Raw genomic sequence first — 16,667 nt, 5'->3', positions numbered from 1 at the left:
CTCTATGATGACTTGGCCTGATGAGCACCACCAGCCCCTTCTTGTCAGGTGACTCAGCCCCTCCCTCTGTTCTGCAGTGACCTCCTCCAAGCCTCAACACACCTCCCCAACCCACAACACCACCAACAGGTTATAAAATAAATTCACCCAAAGCCAACTTGCCAAAAAAATCAATGGAGAAAGTGGCCAGCTCACTGAATGACTCATTTATCAAACTCTCTATCCCACGGCAACTTATGAAACCTATAGCAATTTGCGTTGCTCTGGTCCTACTCAAGAGCCTTTGGGAGATTTTTCCTGCTTTAGCCAAGTTTTAGTTTATTGGAGGTTCTTCTTTAAGTCCAGTTTAGACAGACTTTTATTTCTGTAGACATATGAAAAGGTCAGCTAAAGAAAAAAAAATGTTTTCCTCCGTTCTCCCATCCTTCAGGAAAAAAAAATTAATTTGAGAAAAGTAATCATTGGTGTGTGAAAATGAACATTCATTAGCTCACTCATAAACTGTCCACAGAAAGGGCTTAGAGGCAAACTGGTATAAACCACCTTTAAAGGGCAAATCCCTGCCGTTACTTTTAGGATACCAACGAGGTATGATAGCCAGGTGTCTGAAATCTAGGACACATGTCAAATATTTGCAAAAAGTTACTTCATCCAAGCCAGATAATTAATCCATGAATTAAGAGAAACAGGAAAGATAGTTGACTGGATATGTGTTGGAAACAGTAAACAAGTCTTTTTGTTTATAAGACGCTTGACATGCATATCACCCTGAAGTTCAAAATGCACAAGAAATTATCATTCCCAAAACCATAGATCCAAAGTATAAAAACACCTGTAATATATATCATTGGCCACCACAGCAAAATAGCTATGGCTAAATGAATTTTTTTAATCTCAAAAAAATTCAAAGGGAATTATTACAAACCGTGAGTTAACAGGCTTTTGGTGAAGCAGTTGTTCAGCAAGTTGGTCACTTGAAAAACTGAGTTTGGACAAATTGGCTCTCAGGAGATTGATTTTTCAGCACCTGACTTGGAGCTGATTTCTGGTGCCCGGGGCTGGGATGAGCATATTGTCCCCAGACCTGACTTTGTGGATCCAGAGATGTGGACCCTCCCTCTGGCTTCTGGCCTGTCCCTGCTGAAGAGTCTTCTAAGTCCCACCTGTCAGTGTAGAAAGTGCCCCTCTTCAGGCCCTGCCCAAGCCTCCTCGGCCCTCCTGAGATGTGGCATCTGGATCTCCATCTCCCAAATGCTGATAGCCCAAGAGATGGGCCTTTCTGTTCTCTCTCTCCATTTTTTTTTTTTTTTTTTTTTTTTTTGAGACTGAGTTTTGCTCTATCACCCAGGCTGGAATGCAGTGGTGCGATCTTGGCTCGCTGCAACCTCCACTTCCTGGGTACAAGTGATTCTCATGCCTCAGCCTCCTGAGTAGCTAGGATTACAGGTGTCTGCCACCAAGCCCAGCTAATTTTTGTATTTTTAGTAGAGATGGGGTTTCACCATGTTGGCCAGGATGGTCTTGAACTGCTGACCTCGTGATCCACCTGCCTTGGCCTCCCAAAGTGCTGGGATTACAGGTGTAAGCCACCATGGCCGGCCTCTCTCTCTCTCCTTTCTAATGGTCACTTCTATCAAGATGAATCTTCCAGCTGCAGTTATGGGATCTTGGGCAAATAACTTAGCCTCTCTAATTCTCCATGTCTCATCTAAATGATGTGGCTAATGACAGTGCCTGTCTTGTATGGCTCAGGGATGGCACAGGAGGGCATATACAGTACTTAGTAGATACCCCAGAGCCCAGCACTTAGGAACTGCCATCGCTCATTTAGCCAGGCCCTGCACTAGGCCCTGGGGACACAGCGGTAAATGAGGCAATAGTGGAGTGGACAGTCCAGTGAACTGGCCCTACAATTAGTTTCATTCTCACTCCTCACCCCATTCTCTCTCTCATACACACAGCCCTGAGCATGGAAGGGAAAGGGAGTCCCTTCTAGATGTGACAGACCCCCACCCACCCCATCAACAACTCTCTCGGCCTAAGAGCCACACTGAGGGTCTTGCCTTGGAATCCAGAGGGCAGCTTTGCTGCTGGCAGGGGACAAGGAGGCCAGGCTTGGGCAAAGTGGGCACATGGATGGAATCAGGGTCTACACAATGTCCACTCAGCTGTCTGCCTCTTCATCAGCCCTCTGCTGGGCTGGCAGGGTGTTCAGGGTCCAGGCTTGAGCAGGACCTGTGTACCTGCCCCTTTGCCTCCATCCTCCCTGCTGGCCTTCCTGCTCCCTCCTTCCATCCAGTACCACCCCAGCTCCCTCCTTCCTGCAGGAAGGCCCCCCTGTCTCTTCCCTGGACATAGATCCTCTTCATGGGTAAGGTAAAGGAAAGATCCCAATAGCAAGGCCCTGGTTACCAGCAGAAGAGGTGTGTGCAGAGGGAGAGATAAGGATCTGGAGGCAGAAACTGCATCTGGTTGGAGGAAACAGGAAGACTTCCTGAAAGAGGAGGCAGTAAAAGGAGGTTCTGGAAAAGCAGGTAGAAGCTACAGGGCAGGGAAAGACCCCAAATATGGGGCGTGTTCAACAATAGCAACCAGACCACATGGTGCCCTGAGCCCAAGCTGTCTGCAAGCAGTGGGGGCCTGAGATGGGCTGCATGGGAGGTGGGCATCTGGTGTGTGCTGCTGTACTAGTCCTGTCTCGTGTGGTTTCTTTTCATTCTTGGAGTAGCTCTAAATGTTAGGTGCCCATTAGTGTAGATGATGAAACTGAGGCTCAGAAAGGTTAAGCCACAAGCCCAAATCCATATATGACCAAAGTCCAGGGCCTCCAGTGCCACTTTTTGCTGTTGCCCCAGCTTCTCCACTGGCCTGTCTCCCCACAGCCTCATCAACGCTGACTTCTGCGTGGCCTCTGTCTGCGTGGCCTTTGGGGCAGTTCTGGGTAAAGTCAGCCCCATTCAGCTGCTCATCATGACTTTCTTCCAAGTGACCCTCTTCGCTGTGAATGAGTTCATTCTCCTTAACCTGCTAAAGGTGAGCAGGGCTCAGAATGGGGATGAGGTGGTGGGGGTGCTTTGGGGGACAGCAGGGTATGGAGAAATAGACAGCTGGGGAGACATGCCAGCCTGGCGAGTCACTTAACTTCCTGAACGTCAATCAGTTTTCTCATCTCTAAAGTGGGAGTAATAATATCTACCAGGCAGGTACCACAGTCCACCTAGCCAAACAATCCAGCACGTGGGCAGAGCAGGGCTTCCTTGAATGTTGTTTTTTTCCCCCTCCTTTCTTTCCCACACATCACATGGAATGAATAGGATATCCCTGCACATACTCTTGCACACATACCACATTTCCAGATTCCTCTGCCAAGAAAAGGAATCCGGTGTATTGAAGCGGCAAATCTGTAGGACAGGATCCCAGGTGAATGGCCAAGGTGGCCATGGTGTGTACGACACAGCACCAGAGCTGCCATTCACATGGGCCATGACAGGAGTGCTGCTCCCTCGGGGAGGTCAATTCAGTGGCTCAGATAAGAGGCACCTTAGACCTCTGACTCTATCTCAGAAGCCTCCTTGGTGCCTTTGGACAGTAGGGGATCTCACGTAGAAACTGCACCCTTTTCTTAGCACCCTCCTCTTCTACGTTTGGACTCTGTCTGGAACTCCCCCTCCTTGGCAGGGAATGATTTAGGTCACCCTAAATTCAGTCATTCATTTTGTAATTTTTTTCAGCTACCAGATTAGTCCAAGCTACCATATCTCTTCCTCCTGACTCATCTCCCCGGCTGCATTCTTGCCTTCCTTGCCCCTAAGGAAAGTCATCTCCAGCAGCCAGAGTGCCCTATAAATAATGCATAGAGAAGAGGCCAGGCACTGTGGCTCATGCCTGTAATCCCAGCACTTTGAGAGGCTGAGACAGGCGGATCACCTGAGGTCAGGGGTTCGAGACCAGCCTGACCAACATGGAGAAACCCCGTCTCTACTAAAAATACAAAATTAGGCCAAGCACGGTGGCTCACGCCTGTAATTCCAGCACTTTGGGAGGCCGAGGCAGGCAGATCACCTGAAGTCAGGAGTTCGAGACCAGCCTGGCCAACATGGCGAAACCCTGTCTCTCCTTAAAATACAAAAATTAGCCGGGCGTAGTGGCGCATGCCTGTAATCCCAGCTACTCTGGAGGCTGAGGCAGGAGAATCGCTTGAACCCAGGAGGCAGAGGTTGTGGTGAGCCGAGATCACACCATTGCACTCCAGCCTGGGCAACAAGAGCAAAACTCCATCTCAAAAAAAAAAAAAAAAAAACCAAATAAATAAATAGTGCATAGAAGACCATTCACCCACTGAAAATCTATCAGCAGTTTTAACATTTCATTCAGGAGAAAATCCAAACTTGTTATAAGGCACTTCCTGTTCTGGCGCCAACTTTTCTCTCCACATGTTGTCTACTCTCTCCCCATCTTATTGTCTACTCTCTCCCCATCTTCCTGTGCTTTGTCATACTGTGCTGTCTGCTCTTCAGGCACAAAGCTGGGTCCCACCTCAAGGCCTTTGCAATTGCTGTTCCCTTTGCCTCCAAGGGTCATCTCTCAGTCCTTTGCATTACTGAATCTCAGTATGCGTATCCCCTCTTTTTTTTTTTTCTGAGATGGAGTCTCACTCTGTTGCCCAGGCTGGAGTGCAGTGGCATGATCTCAGCTCACTGCAACCTCTGCCTCCCGGGTTCAAGCGATTCTCATGCCTCGGCCTCCCAAGTACCTGGAATTACAGGTGCACACCACCATGCTCAGCTAATTTTTGTATTTTAAATAGAAACGGGGTTTCGCCATGTTAGCCAGGCTGGTCTTGAACTCCTGACCTCAGGTGATCCACCTGCCTTGGCCTCCCAAAGTGCTGGGATTACAGGCATGAGCCACCACTGTGCCTGGCTTACCCCTGTTTTATAGATGAGAAAGCTGAGGCTCGGAGGGGTTAAGGGGCTCACCTAAGGTCACACAGCTAGTAGAGGCATCTGCTAGGCTGGGAGTCGAGAATCCCAGCCCTGTCAACAACCAGTTCTATGACCGTGGATGACACACTTACCTCTCTGGCTGGGTTTCCCCCATCTAAAGTGAAGGAGTGAGTCTGTGATTCTATTCATCTGAAATTGGTTCTAGGTGGGGAGGAAGGAGGAGGTTAAAGAGAAGGAGAGGTGAGTGTGAGGGGGACAAACATCAATCTGGCACCTGTTAAGTGCCAGGCCCTCACCAGGGGCAAGTTGCCTGCATGAATCCTGACAACAGCCCTGCTAAGGCACTAGCAGGTGGTGTAAATGCAGAGCTTGTCAAATGAGAGGCACAGAGGTGGAAACCAGTGGGTGACAAAGCAGGTAGGTCGTTTCCTTCAGTTCTGCCTCTGCCTTACCTCCTCCAGCAGTATGAGCAAGTCTGTCTCCAGGCCTGGGTTTCCCCATCTGGGAACAACCAAATCTGCTGGGTGAGGACACCCTGGCATTTTGCTGATGGGAATCCCTACCTTCTCCCCATTACCAGTTGATTGGTCCGTGAAGGCCCCAGGCTCCATCCTGCACCCTGAAGAGTCCAAGAAGGCTGGAGCTCTGGGCGTGTGTGTGTGTGGCAAGACAGGGACGGCAATGAGGAGGGAGGGAGAGAAGGTGCCAGAGTCTGACAGGCCCCTTGCACCCCAGGTGAAGGATGCAGGAGGCTCCATGACCATCCACACATTTGGCGCCTACTTTGGGCTCACAGTGACCCGGATCCTCTACCGACGCAACCTAGAGCAGAGCAAGGAGAGACAGAATTCTGTGTACCAGTCGGACCTCTTTGCCATGATTGGTGAGAACTGCCATGATGACCGAGGGCCACCATGATGGGTGAAGGTGGCCATGATGGGTGAAGGCAGCCATGATGGGTGAAGGCCACCATGATGGGTGAAGGCCACCATGATCAGACCTGATCCCCACGTGGTATGGTGCATGGCTGCCAGTTCTCTTTGGGGGAAGGGCAAACAGAGTTTGCCTATAGATACTTCTAGAATCCCATATGTCTGTCCCCCTTCCCTATGAAGCTGAAAGAAGTTGGTCACTCGTCCTGTATTTCCCCTAGAATGCCCCAAGGCAGACAGAGTGGTAACCAGGAGCTGCTCACTCCATCCCCTGGGCTAGGGCAAGATGTGCATTTCCACTTCCTGTGTCCATTCATTCCAGAGAAGACACTGACCACAGCCATTCTGGTCTCTCAAAACCCAGCCCTGCCCTCCAGGAGCTCCTCACAGTGTAGTGGAAGAGAAAGCAGTGCCATGTGGAGGATCTCCCTACAGTAGAGAAAAGATTCTCCCTCCTGGCGCTGTGGGAACAGGGTGGGGGCATTTAGCCCAGAAATGGGGGTCAGGGTAGACTTCCTGGAGTGGTGTGGAAGGCTAAGTGGGGGGTAAGGAAGGCAGGGAGGGCCTTCCAGGAAGAGCCCCTGCATGACTAAAGCTGCAGAGGTGGAAACAGCTGGGTGTGGGGTCATCTCTAGAGCTAAAGGACAGGATGCCTGCCTGAGCTGTGGGGCTGTATCTAATGCCTCTCCTCCCGGGCCCATTGGGCCTGTCTGGTCTGACCAGGCACCCTCTTCCTGTGGATGTACTGGCCCAGCTTCAACTCAGCCATATCCTACCATGGGGACAGCCAGCACCGAGCCGCCATCAACACCTACTGCTCCTTGGCAGCCTGCGTGCTTACCTCGGTGGCAATATCCAGTGCCCTGCACAAGAAGGGCAAGCTGGACATGGTGAGCATGAGGGCGTTGGGGGTGTGGCTCTGACTGCCTGGGCCTGGAGGGCACTGATCACCATGCCTTGCCAACACCTCTGAGGGGATCATCACACCCATCTTGCAGATGAGGCTGGGGGAGAAATGATTTGTTTTGAGCACATGGCCAGTTTTCAGCAACACCCAGAGCAAGGATATTCTTTATCTTTTTTTTTTTTTTTTGAGAATTCTTTATCTTGTTTTTTTTTGTTTGTTTGTTTTGTTTTGTTTTTTTTGAGATGGAGTCTCGCTCTGTCACCCAGGCTGGAGTGCAATGGCGCTATCTCGGCTCACTGCAACCTCTGCATCCCAAGTTTAAGCAATTCTCTTGTCTCAGTTTCCCGACTAGCTGGGACTGCAGGTGCAGGCTACCACGCCCAGCTAAATTAGCTAATTTTTGTATTTTTAGTAGAGATGGGGTTTCACCATATTTGTCAGGCTGGTCTCAAATTCCTGACCTCAGGTGATCCACCCACCTCAGCCTCCCAAAGTGCTAGGATTACAGGTGTAAGCCACTGCGCCCAACCTATCTTATAATCTGACACAAGCGTCTTGACATGGGCATATGTGTGCTGAGACACTGTCTGGAGTATCGATTATTTGGGGACACTATCACCATGCAGAGAGGTGGGGATTCAGGCACCTGAGGAAGAGAATCAGACACACAGACTGGCACACCTGTGTGTATCCACACCCACCTGCAGGAAGGGACATGGAATAGGGTCAAGGACAGGGACTCTGGGGCCACACAACCTGGATCAAGACACCTTTCTGCCTCTTGCTAGCTCTGTGGTCTTGGACAAGTCATTTAACCCCCCTCACCTCAGTTTTGCCATCTGCAAATGTTGCAAGATAACTGTCCTCACCTTGCAGACTCGTTGTAGAGATGGAAAGCGCTAACCCCTACAGCCAGCAGCACGGTACCTGGTACAGGTTAGCATTCAGACAGCAGCAGCTGGTGCGTGCCTATGTCTAGACCCCATAGGCACTTGACGTGGACTTGCATCCATGGCAAGAACATTCAGACATGCTAGTCTGGGCACACAGGTATACATGGTATACATAAAACAACAGTGTGCTTGTTGTCAGGGCTCACCAGCAAGTGCACCAGCACATGGAAAATGCCCAGACCTGCTAGGTGGGATGGGTGGCATGTGCAGAGAGGCACAGGGAGCAGCTGTAGCAAGCCTGGGTGGGGCTGAAGTCCTCTGCAGGCTCCTGGCTTGCTGAGGTGAACTCCCAGCCATCCCTGGCTCCCAGGAGCCAGGCTGCACCCTTGCACAGCCAGCAAGTGAGCTCCTCCAGGCCCGGTGCTCCAGGGAGAGGACTGAGTTCTTGCCTGCTCTGCCTGCCCTGCCCAGGTGCACATCCAGAATGCCACGCTCGCAGGAGGGGTGGCCGTGGGTACCGCTGCTGAGATGATGCTCATGCCTTACGGCGCCCTCATCATCGGCTTCGTCTGCGGCATCATCTCCACCCTGGGTTTTGTATACCTGACCGTAAGTGCCCCAGGCAAGGGGCTGGGGGCTAGAGAATGCTGAGGTCTTTGTGTTCCTGACAAGTGAGCTAAGGGTTCCTAGGGAGGGGGCTGAGGGCTAGAGAATCCTGGGTCTCTGTGTATTTGAGGGTCTCTGGAATCCCGGCCTCCCCACACCCTTGATGCAGCCCCCGGCCTGAGCAGCACCCACCTCCCGTCTCCAGCCATTCCTGGAGTCCCGGCTGCACATCCAGGACACATGTGGCATTAACAATCTGCATGGCATTCCTGGCATCATAGGCGGCATCGTGGGTGCTGTGACAGCGGCCTCCGCCAGCCTTGAAGTCTATGGAAAAGAAGGGTAAATGTGGAGGAGGTGCAGTGGGATGGAGCTTCCCCCTTCCTTCTCCCATCCCTTCTTCCTGCTATTCCTCTGGGACCCGACTGCATCTTTCTCCCTTTCCTTCCCCACTCTGGACCAATTGTTTCATGGGTCTCTCTCCCCAAACTCTGTCCCTTAGAGTTTTAGAGGCCAACTGATATGTCCGGTGTCCCCATGTTGTGGGTGGGAAGGCTGAGGCCCGTGGTACCCGGTCACATTTTTGGGGTGGCAGCAAGTGGTTACTTGGCCTCTCCATGGGGCCCTGACCTGCCCCCTGTCTCCACCCCAGGCTTGTCCATTCCTTTGACTTTCAAGGTTTCAAGGGGGACTGGACCGCAAGAACACAGGGGAAGTTCCAGATTTATGGTCTCTTGGTGACCCTGGCCATGGCCCTGATGGGTGGCATCATTGTGGGTGAGCAGGAATGGCTGAGCCAGAGAAGGGGGGTGCTGCTGTGGGGCTCCCTGGGTGGAGAAGCAAAGGGCATGCGGCACAGGTCAGCCTGAGCCCCCAGGAATCCCTGATCTCTGCACTTCTGGCTACAGGACTGGGACAATTTGGAACTCAGCCCAAGGGCCCCAGGAGGATTTTCCCAGCTGAGGGAAATGGCTGGGGTGAGCAGAGAGAAGGCACTTCCTGACATCCTATAATCTCCAACTTTCTGTAGGGCTCATTTTGAGATTACCATTCTGGGGACAACCTTTAGATGAGAACTGCTTTGAGGATGCGGTCTACTGGGAGGTGAGTTCCAGGGACTTGGCCCCCTGAAGGAGGGCAGCTGCGTTCCCTCCCTGCCTCCACTGCATCAGCTGGGCTGGGGCCTGGGGACCCAGATGCCGGGGGTGGGGGTCAGAGCCTACATTACCCTACTTCTTCATCGGGGGAGGCTGTGTCTCATGGAGGTTGAAGACTCTTCCCTCTAGACCCCAGGGCTTGGAGTGGGTGATGTGTACCTCTCTTTCTGCATACCCTAGAGGGGGTGACAGAAGCAACCTATAGTCAGGGCTACAGCTGGAGTTTACTCTTGTCCCTAAAGACTCAGTCAGCTTTATTCTAGAGCAGTGGTCCCCATGGTATAGTGCCCGGCACCATCAGCATCACCTACAGACTGGTTAGAAATGCAAATTCTCATGGGTGCAGTAGCTCACAACTGTAATTCCCACACTGGAAGGCTGATGCAGGAGGACAGCTTGAGCCTGGGGGTTTGAGACTAGCCTGGGCAACATAGGGAGACTCTGTCTCTACAAAAAATAATAGAAAACTTAGTCAGACATGGTGGAATGCGTCTGTAGTGCCAGCTACTCTGGAGGCTGAGGCAGGAGGATCGCTTGAGCCCAGGAGGTGGAGGCTAAAGTGAGCCATGATGGCGCCACTGCACTCCAGCCTGGGCAATAGAGCAAGATCCCAAGAGAGACAGAGGGAGAGAGAGAGAAGCGGAGGGGAGGGGAGGGAAGGGAGAAGAGAATGACAGAGAGAGAGAGAGCGAGAGCAAGAGAGAGAGAGAGAGAGAGAAATGCAAAGTCTTAAGTTCCTCAGACATCCTGATTCCAAAACAAGGGGGCGGGCCCAGCACGCTGGTTTAACAAGCCCCAGGTGATTCTGATGACAAACAAGTCTAAGCACCACTGTATTTGAGCAGCGGTTTTCGCGCTAAGATGCACACTGGAATCACCTAGGGAGCTTTGACAGCATTCCAAAGCCCAGGCCCCAGCCCACAGAGACTTGGATTTAACTGCTCTGGGGTAGGGTCTAGACATTAGAATTTTTTTAAAGCTTCCTTGGGGATTCTAACACCCAGCCTGGGTTAGGAATCACAGTGCAGTGCTCAGCTTCAGTCTCCATGAGAACCACCTGGAGACCTTCCCAGGCACCACCCCAGAGGTTCTGATTCAGTAGGGACCGGGACTCTGCAACTGACAAGCTCCCAGGTGATTCCAATACAGAAACTGAGTTCTGGACTGGGCGCAGTGGCTCATGCCTATAATCCCAGCACTTTGGGAGGCCGAGGCGGGCAGATCACCTGAGGTCAGGAGTTCGAGACCAGCCTAGCCAACATGGCAAAACCCTGTCTCTACTAAAAATACAAAAAATTAGCCGGGCTCAGTGTCTCATGCCTATAATCCCAGCTACTCAGGAGGTTGAGGCAGGAGAATCACTTGAACCCTGGGGCGGGGCAGAGGTTGCAGTGAGCTGTGATTGCGCCACTGCCCTCCAGCCTGGATGACAGAGTGAGACCAAAAAGGAAGAAAAAAAAGGAAGGAAAGAAAAGAAGGAAAAAGGAAGGAAGGAAAGAAAGAAGGAAGGAAGGAAGGCAGGCAGGCAGGAAGGCAGGCAGGCAGGCAGGCAGGAAGGAAGGAATGAAGGAAGGCAGGCAGGCAGGAATGAATGAAGGCAGGCAGGCAGGAATGAATGAAGGCAGGCATGAATGAAGGCAGGCAGGAAGGAAGGAAGGAAGGCGGGCAGGAAGGAAGGCAGGCAGGAAGGAAGGCAGGCAGGAAGGAAGGCAGGCAGGCAGGAAGGAAGGAAGGAAGGCAGGAAGGAAGGCAGGAAGGAATGAACGAAGGCAGCAGGCAGGCAACTGAGTTCTGCAGCATCCCACCCCTTTCAGCAGTTGAGGAACATTGTTCTAGATATGAAAGTGGTGGAATGTCACAGAACTCAGTTTCCTTAAAAACATGCCACAATCTGGGCTTTCTGTGACTTCAGGCTGGCCTCTCCCCATGAATCATGATTGGAGGTGCCCACCTGCCATTGGATGATGCAGGATGGCAGGACTCCCCTCATGCCTCGTGCACTGTCCCCTCATGACAAGGGTGAGGACCCGCCTGTGTCTGTGGCTCCTGGGACAAGGGGCCACCCATAATGCCTTTCACTTAGCTCTGTATTTTTAAAACCATACCAGAAGTTTTAAGGGTAATTTTAACTAATATCTACTATAAGGTAACTTCATGCACATAACGAATGTCTCTTAAATTAACTCTTTAAAAATGTTTTTAATTAAAAATGACTAGGCGCTCATTAAAGAAAATCTGGAAATACAGTAAAATAGAAATCCTGTCACCCTATGTCAAGCAATATTAATATTTTCTGGTATATTTCCTTTCTATCTTTTTTCTCTGCATAGATTTTTCTTACACGGTTGAAATTGTATTATTCACCCAATTTAGTATCCGTCTCTTTCTCCTTACCGCTCTATCATAAGAATTGTTCTATGTTATTACATTACTAATAAACTTTCTTTTCTCACAGGATAATTATTTCTATTCTATATTTAAGAAAGTCAGAACTTAAACTATTTTAGACACCACAATTAGAAACCAACAGATTTTACGCTAATGAAATAAATCAGAAATGTTATCAGTTCCCCCATGTAGAAGTTCCCTCTTGGTTCTGTTTTGATCTTTATAATTTATTCCAAGTTCACACCTCTCAGCTCTGTATACCTTGAGCAGTACAGACGTCCCCCAGTAACCTCAGGGGATTGGTTACAGGATCTCTTGCGGGGATGCTCAAGTCCCTGATATAAAATGGCATAGTATTTGCATAAAAGCCTACATGTATCCTCCCATATATTTTAAGTAATCTCTAGATTACTTGTAATACCTAACACAATGTAAATGCTGTATTGTTTTTTGTTTTTATTATTTTTATTGTTATATTGTCATTTTTTGTTGTTGCTTTTTCTAAATATTTTCAACCTGTGATAGGTGTAACCTGCTGATACAAAACCCATAGGTATGGAGGGCTGGCTGTACCTGGTTGGGAATAACAAAATTCTGTGCCAATGGAAGGAACACTATCAGGCAGTCCCTGAGGCCCTGAGTGGTTTACCTTGGGAGTGAGGTGGCTTCTCAGAGGATGGGGATTGGACCAGTGTTCCCCAGGACCACAGATGGGGCAAGGGCAGGGCTGACCTGCCCTGCCTGCCCTCCACCTCTCTACCCACTTCTGGCCTTCCCTGCACCTTCCCCACCCCATTTTCGGACCTGTCTGCAGTTTACAGAGCTTGCCATACTGCCTTTTACCGCCTCTGCCCCTTACTCCAATTCATCTTTTAAAAGTGGGTTCAGCACAACTTCTCAGCATCCCCCAGGCTGGGTTATAAGCCTGTCGTGTGCATTTGCAACTCTTACTGTCACTGGGTATTTCACTGCAATGCCTCACCATTGCTCTCATGGGGCAAGGACACTGTCTCCTCCTTGCCATGCCTCAGCACCCAGGACAGTGCCTAATATAGGGTAGGGGCAGGACTCCTGTGTTGAAGGACCACCCTGCTCTCCGTAGCATGTGATCCGCACGGCGATCACAAGGTGGCGCTCGCCACACACCATTTGCAGCTCCAGGTTCTAGTCACCAGGGACACCCTTGCCTGGACTGGGACAGGGTCCTCAGAGTTGCATCCTCTCTCTGTAGATGCCTGAAGGGAACAGCACTGTCTACATCCCTGAGGACCCCACCTTCAAGCCCTCAGGACCCTCAGTACCCTCAGTACCCATGGTGTCCCCACTACCCATGGCTTCCTCGGTACCCTTGGTACCCTAGGCTCCCAGGGCAGGTGAGGAGCAGGTGAGCATGGGCTTGGCTTGGGGAATGACAGGGAGGTTCTCCCAGTGGGGGCCCAGCTCTCAGAATCAGATGTTACTAGCAAAGAGGCAAAAAGCAAACATCAAGAAATGAGGGCTTCCACCCCTCCTGCCTGAGGTGCAGTGGGCACATGGGGTTGGCAGGGGAGCTTCTTAGAGTCAGACAACGTGCATCCAGGACAGACACAGGAACAGGTGAAGGCACAAGGGCCTGGAAGGAATATGGAAGGAGACCTGGGGGCACACTTGGCTTTGTGACTGTGCCTGCTGGTGTGTGACTTTGAGAATCTCTTCACCCCAGAGACTGGGCCTCGATTTCCTCACCTATAAAAATGAAGCTGACAGGTCTGGTTGTATTCAGTTGCTCAGCTCAGATGAGACCCACCCTCCCCTCTTTCTTTCCGTCAACTAACACTGTGCCTCCTCTGTGGAATGCACCAAGCCCTTGCTCATGGCTTTCACATCTAACCTTCCCAAGATCTCTACAAGGCAAGTAGAATTACTGCCCTCATTTTAATAGATGAGCAAACTAAGGCTCGGAGAAGTTCAGGTTCTTCAAGATCACACAACTAGCAAGTGGAGAAACTGGGGTCCTTGCTGGTCATTGTTACTGTTCTTATTATTGTTATTTAACTTCCTTGGAGGCCAGACCTTGGCAATAGCTGGGTCTGGGGCCTGAGTGATGTGGCAAGAGAGGATGTTAGGGTGCCAGGAAAGAGGAAGGTGAGGCTATGCCCAGTTGCCTTTACTGTCCACCCCATCCAGAAAAGAAAATGGTGCCTGAGAGGCTACAGCAGGACCCGGCAGTGACCCGCTGCTCTTGGCTGTCTCCCTGCAGGCTCCACAGACTGTCCTGGTGCCCAGAGGAGCTGGTGCTGACCTAGCTAGGGACGCAAGAGCGAGCAAGCAGCACCCCCACCTGCTGGCTTGGCCTCAAGGTGCCTCCACCCCTGCCCTCCCCTTCATCCCAGGGGGTCTGCCTGAGAATGGAGAAGGAGAAGCTACAAAGTGGGCATCCAAGCTGGGTTCTGGCTGCAGAAGTTCTGCCTCTGCCTGGGGTCTTGGCCACATTGGAGAAAAACAGGCTCAAAGTGGGGCTGGGACCTGGTGGGTGAACCTGAGCTCTCCCAGGAGACAACTTAGCTGCCAGTCACCACCTATGAGGCTCTTCTACCCCGTGCCTGCACCTCGGCCAGCATCTCCTATGCTCCCTGGGTCCCCCAGACCTCTCTGTGTTGTGTACGTGGCAGCCTCCAGGAATAAACATTCTTGTTGTCCTTTGTAAAATGGTGTGAATGCTCCAATGGGGCCAGTTTGAGAGAGAAAAGGACCCAAGAGATCTGCTTCTGCCCCAGCCGTTACCTTCATCCAAGCGTACCACCCACACTGCGAGGAAAGTCACTGCAGGCTGAACAGGCAGAACTTGGGTACTAGAGCCTGCCTTCAGCCTGGGGCACCCAGCAGGGCTCAGCTCTGGGCTGGGGTCTTGCTTCAAGGCCCCTCCATCAGCTACTCCAGAAACTCAGCCCTTGAGAAAGCTGGCATCTCTGTTGTGCCCTCCATGTGGTCCTGTTCTGGGCACTCCAGCAGGGCTGCGAGAAGGGAGGGAGGGCTCCTTTGGGCCCATCTCCTCCTCCCCATCCCTTCCCTTCTTTCTCTCTGCCAAGCCAGCCTTCTTTTCCCTGGACAGTGGGGTAAGGTTTCAGGAGGGTAGATCTCCCAGGCTCACCACCACCCTGGGCAGAGTAATACACCTTCCTGCCCTCAGGGGCTCACAGTCTAGCTGGGAGACAGACCTGACCCTCAGAATCCATGCTGAACTCTGACAGGTGTGGCTGGACAGGAAGTCTGTACCCAGTTGGCTTCTCAAAGCAGGGCCACCTGAGCAGGGTTCTGGAGGCTGAATAGGAGTTTACCAGAAGGATGGCAAAGAAACAGCATGGGCACAGACCCATGGGTAGGAATTAACACGGTGAAGTCTGCTACTGGCTAGAAGAGATGTGAGGCAGAAGTGTGCCAGTTGGAGAATAAGACTTGGAATCCGGATCTTTTGTGGAGCAAAGGCTCCTGGGAAGAAGGGGTGAGGGAAAAGGGAGGAGGTCTCTCAGCCTCCAACTCCGCCCTCCCCGCCCCCTTGCAATTCACACACACACACACACACACACACACACACACACACACACACACACACACACGGCTGCATGCCTCTTACCAGTGCAGGGGGGAGGGGAAGGAGGGATCTGAAATGCAACCTATTCATGTACCCGCGATGTAACACCCCTCATTTTCCATGCTGGGTAAAGACAAAAACCCTTTACAACCTGTTTCTGGAACTTGTCAGCAGCTGCCAAGAGGAGCATGTTAATTAAACGTCGGCAAAGATGGAAGCCGGAGACCCTGGCTCTAATTGGACAGTTTGCTTCACCGGATTGAAAAACATTGTGACAAAGGAGGAGGTGCGCGGCGCTCGGCAGGGGTGCGGCGTGGCGGGGAGGGAGCTGTGGCTTTGATTTCAGCTGATCTGAGCCCCAGCCTCCCTCCCCCAGCAGAGCCGCCTGGCCCAGCCCCATATGCCTATGAAGGGCCTGGGAGGGGCCCGCAGCGTGAGAGGGTGCGGGGTGGCGTGGGGGGCGGGGTGCGAAGGGGTGCTGAACCCCCCCCAGGGGGGGTTCCTGAAGCCCACCTCCCACCCCTCCCACCCCAATCCCAGGCACCACCAGGCCAACAGTATTGGGCCCAACCCAGAGCCAGGCTTTTAGGGCTCTGGGGCTCACCCCTCCTCCTGATCACATGACCTGGGTCCTGGGGGCTGCACAGGGAGGGGAGGGGGCCAGCGCTGGCTTCCAACTCCCTCCTGTGCAATGTGCAGGCTACACTAAGAGCCTATGCCCAGCGCGTCTGTTACCAGTTGAGGATAGTTGTCCAAGTTCTTGGCATTTTGAACAAAGAATTAGACAAAATGCACAAAGCAAGGCAGCAAAAGCAGAGATTTATTTTAAACGAAAGTACACTCCACAGGGTGGGAGCGGGCTCGAGCAAGAGGCTCAAGAGCCTGGGCTACAGGATTTTCTGGGGTTTAAATACCCTCCAGGGGTTTCCCATCTGTTCACTCTATGCACATAAAGTAGTGGCCCGCGACCAGTCTGATTGGTTGCGGGAGGGAACCAATCCGAGGTACTTTCATTTCCAACTGCCAGGCAGCAACTGCCATGCAGAAAAAGGAGGGGTTGAAAGGGAGTAGCCTCTGATATCCAGTCAGCATGCATCGAACTTAGGTTCCCTGCCTCTAGACCCTATTCTCCTGCCTCATTTCCCCCCTGAGAGACATGATCCCCAGAAATCTTTATGGGAGACAGAGTGACTGATGGTCTTTCTTCTGTAACTGCGTCACCCTGACTTGAGGTGCAGTCCCTACCTATTGGGGATCCCCGAACTCC

General features: G+C 51.8%; 1 protein-coding gene and 1 long non-coding RNA gene across 2 annotated transcripts in view; one reads left to right on the top strand and one right to left on the bottom strand.

Moving 5' to 3' along the window:
• Window positions 1–14,202, top strand: part of RHCG (Rh family C glycoprotein) — a 28,917-nt gene extending 14,715 nt beyond the window's left edge. The window contains exons 4-12 of the mRNA XM_003820424.4: window positions 2,883–3,033; window positions 5,682–5,829; window positions 6,602–6,768; window positions 8,150–8,287; window positions 8,490–8,626; window positions 8,937–9,061; window positions 9,315–9,388; window positions 13,061–13,213; window positions 14,069–14,202. Of these exons, the coding sequence (XP_003820472.2) occupies window positions 2,883–3,033; window positions 5,682–5,829; window positions 6,602–6,768; window positions 8,150–8,287; window positions 8,490–8,626; window positions 8,937–9,061; window positions 9,315–9,388; window positions 13,061–13,189 (1,069 nt within the window). The 3' untranslated portion in view covers window positions 13,190–13,213; window positions 14,069–14,202. The remainder of the gene's footprint in view (window positions 1–2,882; window positions 3,034–5,681; window positions 5,830–6,601; window positions 6,769–8,149; window positions 8,288–8,489; window positions 8,627–8,936; window positions 9,062–9,314; window positions 9,389–13,060; window positions 13,214–14,068) is intronic.
• Window positions 1–16,667, bottom strand: part of LOC117976100 (uncharacterized) — a 107,044-nt gene that overhangs the window by 20,643 nt on the left and 69,734 nt on the right. The gene's annotated exons all lie outside the window — the stretch shown is intronic.

The sequence above is a fragment of the Pan paniscus genome, chromosome 16 (genome assembly GCF_029289425.2).
Source record: "Pan paniscus chromosome 16, NHGRI_mPanPan1-v2.0_pri, whole genome shotgun sequence".
In the NCBI taxonomy this organism is placed as follows: Eukaryota; Metazoa; Chordata; class Mammalia; order Primates; family Hominidae; genus Pan; species Pan paniscus.
This window is presented reverse-complemented; position numbering and strand designations above follow the sequence as displayed.